Source organism: Halichoerus grypus, chromosome 3 (genome assembly GCF_964656455.1).
Source record: "Halichoerus grypus chromosome 3, mHalGry1.hap1.1, whole genome shotgun sequence".
NCBI classification, from domain to species: Eukaryota; Metazoa; Chordata; class Mammalia; order Carnivora; family Phocidae; genus Halichoerus; species Halichoerus grypus.
Window position 1 is genome coordinate 66156037 of NC_135714.1, and position 12957 is coordinate 66168993.

The 12957-nt window shown below is 43.7% G+C and overlaps 1 protein-coding gene and 1 pseudogene across 1 annotated transcript in view; one reads left to right on the top strand and one right to left on the bottom strand.

The window, feature by feature from the left end:
• Positions 1 to 425: 425 nt before the first annotated feature.
• LOC118520759 (oligosaccharyltransferase complex subunit OSTC pseudogene) lies at positions 426 to 2296 on the top strand (annotated as a pseudogene).
• Positions 2297 to 7744: 5448 nt separating this feature from the next.
• Positions 7745 to 12957, bottom strand: part of SCD5 (stearoyl-CoA desaturase 5) — a 155210-nt gene continuing 149997 nt past the window's right edge. The window contains exon 5 of the mRNA XM_078068838.1: positions 7745 to 9231. Within this exon, the coding sequence (XP_077924964.1) occupies positions 9044 to 9231 (188 nt within the window). The 3' untranslated portion in view covers positions 7745 to 9043. The remainder of the gene's footprint in view (positions 9232 to 12957) is intronic.

Here is a 12957-nt window from a genome sequence, read left to right on the forward strand (position 1 = left end):
CAAATGGAAACTTAAAACCAAAACAATACAAGGCAAAACAAAAACAAAAACAAAAAACCCGGGCGCCTGGGTGGCTCAGTTGGTTAAGCAACTGCCTTCGGCTCAGGTCATGATCCTGGAGTCCTGGGATCGAGTCCCGCATCGGGCTCCCTGCTCGGCAGGGAGTCTGCTTCTCCCTCTGATCCTCCCCCCTCTCATGCTCTCTGTCTCTCATTCTCTCTCTCTCAAATAAATAAATAAAAAAAATCTTTAAAAAAAAAAAAAAAAAAACCCTGAGATTGTTGAGAAATATTTAGCCATTGCAGTGACGTTCCAGGAATATCAACCAGCCTCAGTGAATTACCCATCGTGTCATTGGCCACCCTAACACTCAGGATTCTGCTTTCCCACCTACAAATGTTTTCTAAGTTATACTGTGGCCTGCAGTCTCTTCCTTTCTTTTTCTTTTATAAAGATACAACATTGAGATGGCTTCCAGCCACATTTTGCTGGGGTAGAGCAGAATCTAGTGTTTTCTAAGCTTGCTTGCTATTGATTCCTGTGGTCTTGGATCGAAGAAGGGACCTAAGCAATCATTTGTTCCAATGTGACATATTATAGATGAAGAAGTGGAAGTTTTGCACATTTTTCCTTAGGCTATTTGTCTACCAACAAAGTAACAATCTAACCATCCCTGGGTTGTGTAGATGTAGGCCAAGGAGCCAAATAATGTCAACAAAATCACCTCAAAATGGCCTGTCGAGAGGCCCTGTCGAGAGGCCCCTGCCACCACCAAGATGGAGACCTTGTACCGGGTCCTGTTCTTAGTGCTCGAATGCCCAACCTGACCCTGAAGAAGCCTCCCTGGGGGCATGGCTTCCGCCACGATGGTGTATGTGCTGGTGGTGGGGTCTTATGTCCTTATCACTGGAGGAATAACTTATGATGTTATTGTTGAACCTCCAAGTGTTGGCTTTATGACTGATGAACATGGACATCAGAGACCAGTAGCTTTCTTGGCCCACAGAGGAACTGGACAATATATTATGGGAGGATTCGTGTCCAGCTTCCTATTTACAATGGGAGGTTTATGTTTCTTAATCCTGGACTAAGCAAATGTACCAAACGTTCCAACATTCCAAAACTCAATAGATTTCTTCTTCTATTCACTGGATTTGTCTGTGTCCTATGGAGTTTTTTCATGGCTAGAGTATTCATGAGAATGGAACTGTCGGGCTACCTGATGGGTTCAAATGCCTTTTCAGAAGAAATCAGTGGATATTGGATTTGCTCCTGTTAATGAAGTTTTAAAGGCTGCCCCAAGCCAGTGATGTGAAATATGGAAAAGAATGAAAAGCAGCAGAAAAGAAGCATCTAGTGAAAATATAGGAGCATGTTGACACTTGAACTAGAATGTCTTCTTAGTATCAAAGAGACAAGCTCATTCACAGTACTTTTTCCTCTTGCCTATGCTGATGTACCAGTGATGTTAAGTGGCATTTTCTTCTTAGTTTTTAATGTCTTAGAGAATATATACTCAATTTCTACAACTATAATATTGAATAAAGTGATTATTTTTTACAGCTCCCTTAACATTTCTTGGAGCTGACATTTCTGACTTTGAAAAATTAATGTAAAATCAGGAAGCGAAATCCCATAAGCTGAAAACTCTGGACAGATGATCAGCTTTACTTATGGTGCTTTGCCTTTAAACAGAATGTGTGACAGTACATTATCTCAGACAGATATGCAAGACTGTTTCCTACACAATAAGATGTATGAAAGGAGCAGAAATAAATAATTTTTCTAATTAAAAAAAAAAATAACCTGTCCATTTCAGTGTCATGAAACTGATCCAGACCCTGGCTTCAAATAGACTAAAAAGGTGGTTGGAAAGAGTCCAATATATCATTGCTTAAAAATTCCCCACATAGGTCTTCACTTTTAAAATAGTGATCTGAGGTGAGCCTGGGTGTCTTAGTTGGTTAAGCGTCTGCTTTCCGCTCAGGCCATGATCTCAGGGTCCTGGGATCGAGCCCCACGTTGTGGGGCTCCCTGCTCAGCGGGGAGTCTGCTTGTCCCTTTCCCTCTGCCCCTTCCCCCTGATCATGCTCTTTCTCTCTCTCTCTCAAATAAATAAATAAAATCCTAAAAATAAAATAAAATAGGGGCACCTGGGTGGCTCAGTCATTAAGCGTCTGCCTTCGGCTCAGGTCATGATCCCAGTGTCCTGGGATCGAACCCCGCATCGGGCTTCCTGTTTGGCAGGAAGCCTGCTTCTCTTTCTCCCACTCCCCCTGTTTGTGTTCCCTCTCTCGCTGTGTCTCTATCTGTCAAATAAATAAAATCTTTAAAAAATAAATAAATAAAATAAAATAGTGATCTGAAACCATAAAGGGCAAAAGATGCACTTTGGGATCACTTTTCACCTTGGTTGGCTGTGGTGTAAGTGTGTATGCGTTCTTCCTAATAAGCTGATTTGCCTGCGTTACAAACAGCTCAGTCCAGCAGGACCTGTAAAGAGCAGTGCAAGGACAGGTGCTCATTGGTTGGCACGTCTGCAAAAAGCACTTTATGCTGCTGGCTTAAATGCCTTTTAAATTCAGAGGACGGAGTTGTTGCATCCATGGGCAGGAACTGCGGGACCAGGAGAGAAGTGAAGTGGGTCTTCCGGATCCCTCCACCTCAAGTGTGAGAAGCCTGTTGGCTGGCCCTGGAGAGGCATCACCTACATGGATGATTCACTCTTCCTTTGAGAAGCTGCATATCCCAGTTAGCCAGTTCATCCTCACTCAAGGATTGCAGTGATCACATCGGGTACAGGTAGGGGCTCCGCCTACCTCCCCCCACCCTCACACATGACATTGTCATTCAGTCTGGGAAAAGGAGCGTCTTCTACAATTGGCCCTGCTGTTTAATGATCCATACATTGTGAGCACCCGCTTTTAAGAAATCTGGTAATAGGGGCGCCTGGCTGGCTCAGTCGTTAAGCGTCTGCCTTAGGCTTGGGTAGTGATCCCGGGGTCCTGGGATTGAGCCCCACATCGGGCTCCCTGCTCAGCAGGAAGCCTGCTTCTCCCTCTCCCACTCCCCCTGCTTGTGTTCCCTCTCTTGCTGTCTATCTCTGTGAAATAAATAAATAAAAATCTAAAAAAAAAAATTTGGTAATAAGAATACGACCGTGCCCTGCTCCAGCGGGACCCAGTTACTTTGTCCATCGACAGCACAGAGTTTGGCGGCTCTGCCCAGCAGCTGGTGCTTCTATCAGAAAAGCAACTTTGGAGATTTCTCCCAGTGACAGGAAAAGTAGCCCTGCAGAGGATCAAACAAGGGGAGGATGTGGACATCGATTTAGTCAATTCTGAGTTGCAGGGATTTGAACCGGTGGTCGGAGGCCAAGTCATCTTTTTTGCATAGTAACTGTAGGTTTAGGAGCAGTAAGGAAGGGTAGTGTGTCGGGGCAGAGGCCCCCGGCCATAGCTAACTGGGGCTGCTGTCTGCGGGTCTCTTCCTCTTGAATCGGTGGGCAGTCGAGGCAACCTGCGGCTGACTGCTCGCCCAGGTGCCCAGGCAGAGGTGTCTTGAGAGGACAAAAGCAAGTGAGAAGCCTGTCACAGAGCCACGAGCCACAGTAGCTGCTCGAACACAGGCTTGCTGCCTGGCGCTGGAAGGGGGGCGGGGCAGAGGCAACACTTTCCTTCCTCTTGCTTCTGACTTGCAAATTTTGAAGTCAGGAACATTCCAGGGGGCAGGGAGGGGCGGGATAGTCTTGAACTCTACCACCCTTGAGGAGAACAGGAGAGGAGTTTCCAGGTCATTTATAGCACTTCCTTGACGCTGAGGAAAGGGAAGGAAAGGATTTTTTTTTTTAAAGATTTTATTTATTCATTTGAGACACAGAGATACAGAGAGAGAGAGAGAGAGAGAGAGAGAGAGAGCATGAGGAGGGGGAGAGGCAGAGGGAGAGGGAGAAGCAGGCTCCCTGCTGAGCCAGGAGCCCAACGTGTGGCTTGATCCCAGGATCCTGGGATCATGACCTGAGCCGAAGGCAGACACTTAACCATCTGGGCCACCCAGGCGCCCCAGAAGGAAAGGATTTTCATGAATTCCCTAAACTAAAAATGGGGGGGGGTAGGATTATAAAGGTTAGGATACTTCTTTCCTTCCTTGTTTTTCACATGAGCAGCCGCTGAGAACTCAACTGGCTTCCAGTGTCTTCTGTAATTTGAGGACAGGAGTGAAAGGGATAAATGAATGTCACATAATCCCCGAAGCTCATTCTCATCCAGTAGCTTCAGCCTTGTCCCTCTCCCAGTCTTGTCTCCCAGCTCCTGGGGAGGAGAAAAATGAGCTGTGGGAAGCCTGGGTGACTCTGCAAGTGGGGTTTGTCCTCTGATGGAGGCCAAGGATCAGAGGGAAGCTCAGGGCCCTGCCACTGTGCGGGGCTTTTCCACACAGGGGGGAATGACTCCTACAGGGATACCAGGGCAGGACGGGATCCAATCCAGTGGGGTTCCTTTATGGAAGGGCTCGCTGAGGCTCCAGGAGACAGAGCCTTTGTAGGCAAGGCAGAACTTTCCCTCCAGCCTCTGAGGGTCAAGCTGGGCCTGAGAATTCAGTTGACAGAAGACAGATTAGCGGGAGAGATGCTTACAGAGTTTATTATTTACATATTCATGGGAGCCTTCACAGGAAAATGAAGCCCCCCAAAGTGGTTGGGCCCAAGTGTTTATATACCAGATTGGACTAAGAGCACTAATTGTGAAAAAGTACCAAAAATATATGGGGAAGCTAACAGGAGATAAGGGTTACTTGCAAACCCTTGTTAGCACTGATTCTGTTGGTACCTTGTCTGTCTCTGGTGATAAGGATGTTTCTTCCCCCCTGGTACAGAGGGCAGCTTTCACATGGGAGTTGCATCTCCTGCTTTGAGGAAGAAAAAGGGAGGTCAGAGGGTCCTTCTTGCATCTGCTGTTTCCAAGTGCCTTTCTTCTCTTTTTCTTTCTTTCTTTCTTTCTCTTTTTCTTTTTCTTTCTTTTTTTTCTTTCTTTCTTTTTCTTTTTCTTTCTTTCTCTCTCTCTCTCTCCCTCCCTCCCTCCCTCCTTCCTTCCTTTCTCTCTTTCTTTCATCTCTACACCCAACATGGGGCTCAAACTCACAACCTTGAGATCAAGAGTCACATGATTTACCGACTGAGCCAGCCAGGTGCCTCTCAAGTGCCTTTAACTGGAAATAATCTTATGTCAAACTGGCATTTGGGGCATATTCTGCTACCCTTCACCATCCAGCTAGTTACTAGCAAAACCAGAACTAGAAGCTGGTCCTCTTCACTTCCAGTCTGTGGCTATTTGACTATATCTCAGTTACCATCTTGTGTCTGAGACAGTTACCATCTTGTGTCTGAGATGTGCTACTCACCCTCACCTGATGTCTTGTGGGGACCTATGATGCACCAGGCCTGTTCTCGGGGCCTTCAGATTTATCTGAGCACATAAGCTTTACTGTTCCTACCTTGTGGGTGAAGACGTGGAGTTGCAGAGAGGATCAGTAGGTTAATAAATGGCACTTTCACATGGTTCAGCCTAAAAACATGCACTAGGTAACACAGGAAGTTAGATCACGAGTTCAAATTCAACATCTTGCCATTTGTGACAATATGGATGGACCTAGAAGGTATTATGCTAAGTCAAGTAAGTCAGAAAGAGAACGACAAATACCATATGATCTCTCTTATATGTACAATCTTAAAAAAAATAACAATGAACTCACAGATACAGAGAACAGATTGGTGGGCTGTGGGGGTGGGCAAAATTGTGAAGCTGGTCAAAAGATACAGACTTCCAGTTATAAAATAAATGTCATAGGGATGTAATGTAAGCATGGTGACTATAGTTAATAGTACTGTATTTCATATTTGAAAGTCGCTAAGAGAATATATCTTAAAAGCTCTCATTATAAGAAAAAAACTTTTCTCACTGCATGTGGTGACAGATGTTAACAAGACTTGTGGTGATCATTTTGCAGTATACACAGACTGAGCCAGCCAGGTGCCCTTTTTTTGCAATATATGTAAATATCAAATCATTATGTTGTATACCTGAAACTAATATAATGTATGTCAATTATACCTCAACTTAAAAAAGGGAAGAGAACTCAAACTCAGGTCTTGAACTTGAGTCCAGTGCTATTTCTACTACTCCACTAGGCCAGAGGTTTTTGGAGTACTTCCTTTCATTAAATTGTTTTCCATTGATTATGTTTATTTTTATTGTTTCATTATATTTTGGGAATGAATGAAACAGATGCATTTTTTTTTTTTTAACCAAGAGCATTCCTTTCAGCCTCACTCTGTGTTCTCCCACTCAGACCCAATTATTTCCCCTCAATTTTGACCTCCCAGATCCAGATCCCAGAAAGGAGGGACAAGAACTTGAGAGGTGTTTCAAACCTGAAGTCAGCCATGTCCCTATCTCTGTTGCTGTTGGTGGCTATTAGGGCTCGATGGGACCTTAGCCAGAGTCTGGTTTTATCCTCTCTCTTTGCAGATGAGAAAACTAGATCCAGAAAGACTGGTTTTCTCAAGGCCACACAGCTGGCCAGCTCCATAACACGCATGGGAGATGCTCCGTTGGAACCACTTCCCCTTTGCTCCCCTCACCTGGATGCATGGGTGGTTGTGTCTGAAATAGCCTTGTAGGACACGGGAGATTAAGGAGAGGGCATCACCTTACTTTAAACTGATCCTCTCAAAAAAAAAAAAAATGTACCAACCTCTCTAGGGCCACTTTGGATAGTCTTGGGAGATATGTCCCAGGGTTACTTTCTTCCCTTAGATGCTGCTGAGACCTGCAGGTAATGTTAACATGGAAGACTCTAGAGTGATCTAACTTCCATCCACTCCTTCAATAAAATCATCCCGATCCTCATTCATGGCCATTGCTGCAGATAAATACGTGACTCTCAGGTTCAAAGGAGTGAGGTTCTGGATTTATTTGGACTAGATGGGGAATATCCTCATTTTGTGAGAAGACTTCAAATAGTTTTTCCAAACGTAGCCTTTCCTATTAATGGGCAAGCAATAAGATTGGTACATTTAAGGGTCAAAGATTCACGGAAATATTCCCAATCGGAGATATTCCCAATCATTTTTGGCCATGTTGATACAAACTCAACTTGGAATACAGTTACACCCTACCAATTCTCCATCAAGGTCTCAGCAATGTGCGGCCACAGTATGAAGCAGCTGGTAGATGCCCTGTCATGCCCAAAGGGTCCAATGGCTGGAATCCCACTCAACGGCAGGCAGGCCAAGAAGTCTGTATCTGACGGCAAGGGCACAGGTGTTTCGGGGCAAAAGAAGGGCAGAGTGAAGAGTTGGGAGGCAGGACTGGAGGGAAGGCTGAGCCTGTCTCCTGTGCCTCTGGTCACTCCTAGTGGGGCCCGCTGGGGCTCGGGGAAGGAAGGTGTCCTTCATGCTCTTTTGGGTGACAGGTAGGAGTAGAGGTGCCCATTCGTCATCTGGAAGCAGCCCAAGTGGCCATACTGGTGAGTGAGAAGTGGAGAATGACACCACTGGGGTTCTGCATTCCAAATAAAACTAGCCAATTTTCCCTCTGGCCTAGGCCTAATGGGATACAGGAGGCCTGGTCTTAGGGGCGTCAATAGTCCAGTGCTCAAATCAAATGGAAATCATATGGTCGTCATGGAGCATCAAGTACCCTTGAGAGAACATCCTCTGAACAATATTTAAGTACCTGGTCAAGAACACCAACGAATTCATAATCATTTATTGTAAATCACTCATAGTTTATACATTATTAATGGCAAAATAACACTCTTAAACACCTGCTGGATGAAGAACTTCATTATGACAATTTCCTACTGGTATCACTTTTTTTTCAGAAATTTTAAGTTCCTACATTTTTCCTGAAAAGATCTATCTTCGAAGTGCTCCAACATCTTTCTTTTGCTCTAACAACTAAAACAAAGGGCACGCTGTCCCATTAATTCAACATGCTCTTTACAAGGCAACTTAACACATGAAAATTTTTTTAATCCAGAAGCTGCATAATGATCACTTTATATTTTGCTGCAAAATCAATGAAGGCCGCATGCAGGGGAAACATTAGTAGACATTGAGCTCTAGATAACTGTCGGTTATTAAGATCTGATGGCCTGGTGTGGAAAATTAATATGCTTATTTAGCAGGAGTAGCTAAAGTACATGCATCAGTGGCTAGGATCAATTAGAATATAAATTAGGTGTCTAAACATTTAAATGAGAGCTTAATTTGAGCTTAATTTTATGTCTGGCACATCTGAGTTATACACCTTTAAAATGACAATAGTGAAGAGAACAAAATCAAACACTTAAATAGACACTGATTTATAGGGTCGGCTGGGTGTAATTGGGACACAAAACGAGCTGAGCAGTGGACAGATCTCTTCTGAAGCAAAGACAGTGGAGCATTAATAAGCTATAAACAAGGCCAAAAAAATAAGAGAGCCATTTCCTGTGTTGTCATTTTTTTTAAAGTGTTCAATTCTCTTATTCAAAAAACAACAACAGCAACACACACACAAGCACATTCACGCAGTAATTACAAAACAGAAACATTCTTTAGTTACTTAGACCCTCTCTTTTGTCTTCTACCCTGCCTCTCTGCTCCTTCAGATAAGGGGTTTAAAAACAGTGCTGGGTTAACTGGTAGAAAAGAAAACCAGTGCTCTCCTGAATCACACCGAGAGAATATTAAGCTCCTTCATCCTGTCAGGGTCAACATCATGTACAAGCACACGACCATGTGTGTTTGATGTATTGTAGCTACAGCGACTAAATCACGTGCTTACACTCTAATGTTAAATCATAGTTACGTTGATGTTAAAAATTTTTTTCATTGATAGTTGACAATATTTTGAGACAAACAGAAAGTTCCCAAACCACAGAGATTCTGTTCCCTCCCTACCCTCTACCCCCTCCCACATCCAATGAACAAAAGAACTATAGTAACAAGAGCCATTAACTAAGGTGTCAATGGCAGACATGTTGGATGGTGGTTCCATGTTTAAGTGCCATCTCCAGTCTTGGCTTTCCGGGCCTCGATCATCGGCTTGGTTGCCCGTTTGCGGTCAGTGGCCAGACCCAGCCAGCACATGAGGTCAATGAACCAAGTGGTTGGGTTGAAATTTAAGCCAAATTCACTCGCAGAGTAGTCAAAGGGAAAGGTGTGGTGGTAATTGTGGAAGCCTTCACCTGGAAGACAAAGTGGGCATTGAAATAACCCATCTCCACCTCTCTGCACAGATTTATTCACCCCCCCCCATTTATTGAGGGTCTACCATGTGCAAGACATTATGTCAGGCTCTAAGGGGAGCAGAAGACTTGGTGTCTGTCCTTAGGAAGCATTGGCTAGACTAAATAGGAACAGAAAAATAACAAGAAAGTTAATCAGCATAGAGTCATGAGATTAATTTCCCCGTATGAATTGTAGATATGCTACCCTGATTTCCAAGCCTTACTTCGTAGACGAAATGCTAAGTGGCTGATAACAGATCCTCATTTTGATGTTTGTTCATAAGAGGAAACTAGCCTCTGTGGGCTGGAGGGATTAAAGGAAGGCTCGTTGGGAGAGCCTGGAAAACCAGATGAGTACCGTTCAGATAGGTAAGCAAATGGAGAAGCTGGACCGTTACATGTCCCAGATGGGCTTATATATTATTCTCTCCCTCCCGGTGAATAGCTTTTCCTCCCTTACTTTTTTTTTAATTAAAGTGTTTTGAGGAGGGATCTCAGGGCTTCTTTCCTCTGACTTTTTATTTTTTTATTTTTTTATTTTTTATTTTTTTTAAGATTTTATTTATTTGCGAGAGAGAGAATGAGAGACAGAGAGCATGAGAGGGAGGAGGGTCAGAGGGAGAAGCAGACTCCCTGCTGAGCAGGGAGCCCGATGTGGGACTCGATCCCGGGACTCCAGGATCATGACCCGAGCCGAAGGCAGTCGCTTAACCAACTGAGCCACCCAGGCGCCCCTTTCCTCTGACTTTTTTAAGCAGCTTTATTGAGATATTATTCACCATATAATTCATCCATTTGAAGTACAATTTAATGGCTTTTAGTATTTTCACAGAGCTGTGCATCATCATCCCAATGAATTTTGTAACATTTTCATTACCTAAAGGGAAGCGCCACACTCCTGAGCTGTCATCCCCCAACCATCCCTCCATGCCTCCAGCCCTACCTTCTTTCTCTGTCATGGTTAATTTTACGTGTCAGCCTCACTGGCCAAGGTTTGCCCAGATTAAACATTTCTGTGAGGCGTGTCTGTGCGGGTGTCTCTGGATGAGATGAGCATTTGAGTCAGTGGACTCAGTAAAGCAGATTACGTTCCCCAGTGGGGGCGGCCATCACTCAATCTGTTAAGAGCCTGAACAGAACAAATGGTGGAGGAAGGGGAATTTGCCCCTTTTTTTTTCTGACTCACTGACTGAACTGGAACATCTTTCTCATCTTCTCCTGCCCTCAGACTAGGATTTACATCATCTGTTCCCCTGGTTCTCAGGCCTTTGGACTCAGATTTAATTATACCACTGGATTTCCTGGGTCTCCAGCTTGCAGAGAGCAGATTGTGGGATTTCTCAGCTCCCATAATCCTGTGAGCCAGCTCCTCATAACAAATCTCTCCCCCCCACCAATCCCTCCGCTCCCCCCTCTCTATACATAAAAAGTGTGTATCTACGGATATATACATATATACACACACAGAAATAGTAGGGTATCTATTTAGATTCTACAAATATATATATCTATTTATATCTATATAGATATCCTACTGTTTCTGTATATATATATATGGGGATTTATTATGAGGAAAAATATATATATATTACAGTATATACAAAAACTGTATAGTATATGTATATAATAGTATTACATATGTATAGATAGATATATCTGTATATATACGTGTAGTGTATGTGTGTGTATACATATATATGTATACTAGTATGTATATATATATATAATGATTCTTTCTTTAGAGAACCCTAATACAATCTCTATAGACTTGTCTATTCTGAACATTTCATATAAATAAAATCATACAATATGTGATTTTATAATTGGCTTCTTTCACTTAGCATAATGTTTTCAAGGTTATAGCAGGTATCAGTACTTTATTTCTTCTTACTGCCAAACAGTATTCCACTGTATGGATGTACCCATTTGTATTTATCCATTCATCAATTGATGGACATTTGGATGATTTCCCCTTTTTGGCTATTATGAATAACGTTGCTACGAATATTCATATACAAGTTTTTGTGTGGACGTATATTTCTATTTCTCTTCTGTGTAAATCTGAGAGTGGAGTTGCTGGATCATATGGTAACTATTTTTAACCATTTGAGGAACTGCCAGATTCCTCCTTTACTTCTTTTTTTTAAGATTTACTTATTTATTTGAGAGAGAAAGAGAGAGCACAGGAGGGGAGACAGAGAGGAAGAGGGAGAGAGAGTCTTAAGCAGACTCCCCTCTGAGCTCAGAGCAGGACACCAGGCTGGATCCCACGACCCTGAGATCATGACCTGAGCCAAAACCAAGAGTTGGATGTCTGCCCGACTGAGCCACCTACGCGCCCCCGCTCCTTCACTTCTTAAGTGGGCTGGTCATCATATAGCTCTTCTGTTGACCACAATTGAAGGATTCTGCTCTGCAATGAGTACATCAGATGGATGGATCTGTGGTTTACCATTTTCTTTTTAATTCAGGTCTTCTTTACCCTGCCCCTTCCAGCCTCATCATCATTTTTAGTGTTTTTCCTTCACTTGAGTATATATAGAGGAGTTTCCCCCACTATTTTCAGAAGCAGACACTGCTCCGAGAACCCTGGATATACTCTGCATCTACCACACAGTAACAGGTGCCTTCCTAGGACCTTAATGAAGAAAACTGACTAGGAGTCCACTGTTGACCTGGGTGGACTGAAGACCAATACCCAGCTCTTCAGGGCCTGTACCATGCCCGTATTCCCTAGGTTTTCTGGCCCATTGTCCCTACATAAGATGTAAGTCCATCTTGTCCCCCCTTCATCTTCTGAAAAGACTGCAGTGGGGGAGTCACGTCCAGGGTTGATTCTGAGAGCTGGGGGACAGGAGGGAGCATGTGGGTGGCTCAGTCAGTTAAGTGTCCAACTCTTGATTTCGGCTCAGGTCATGATCTTGGGGTCATGGGATCGAGCCCCATGTCAGGCTCTGCACTTAGCAGGGATTCTGCTGGAGATTCTCTCCCTCCCTCTCCCTCCGCTCCTCCCCCAGCTCACTCTCTTTCTCTTCCTCTCTCTCTCTCTGTCTCTCTCAAAATAAATAGAAAAAAAAAAAAGGAAGATGAAGGGTGAGGAGGAGGAAGTAGTAGGGGCATCAGAAACTTTCCAAGACACTTTTCTCTCTGCTTAGCCAGTGTTCCCATAGCTAAATTTGATGTTTTTTTCTACCTTAGCTTGCTCTTGTCAACATAAGATCCCTAGGGTCTTAATAAGTGCATGACCCTAACACTGTGGTGGCAGAAACTCCTTGCTAGGGGATGCAGAGACCGTTACTACTTAATAGTATGATCTTCCCTTCCTGGTTCAATCTCCATGCTCAAGGCCCAGGTTACCAAGAAGCCCGAGTTGCCTCCATATACAGCTAATGTTTATTTATTTCTGTGTGCCAGCCACAGTGGTGAGGGCTTTAATGGGTGTTAACACTTATAATCCCCACATCTCTGAGCTAGTTGCTATGATCATCCCCATTTTAAAAAAGGGGATGTAAATGTACAGAAGGGACAAGTAACTTGCTTAAGACCATAAAGCTGGTAATAAAAACAACATTACTGAGGCTTATTTCGTGCTAAGCACTGCTGCAAAGACTATGCATTAACTCATCGAACCCTCCCATGACCCCAGGAGCAGGTAAATGCTACTGTTATCCTCACTTGACGGAG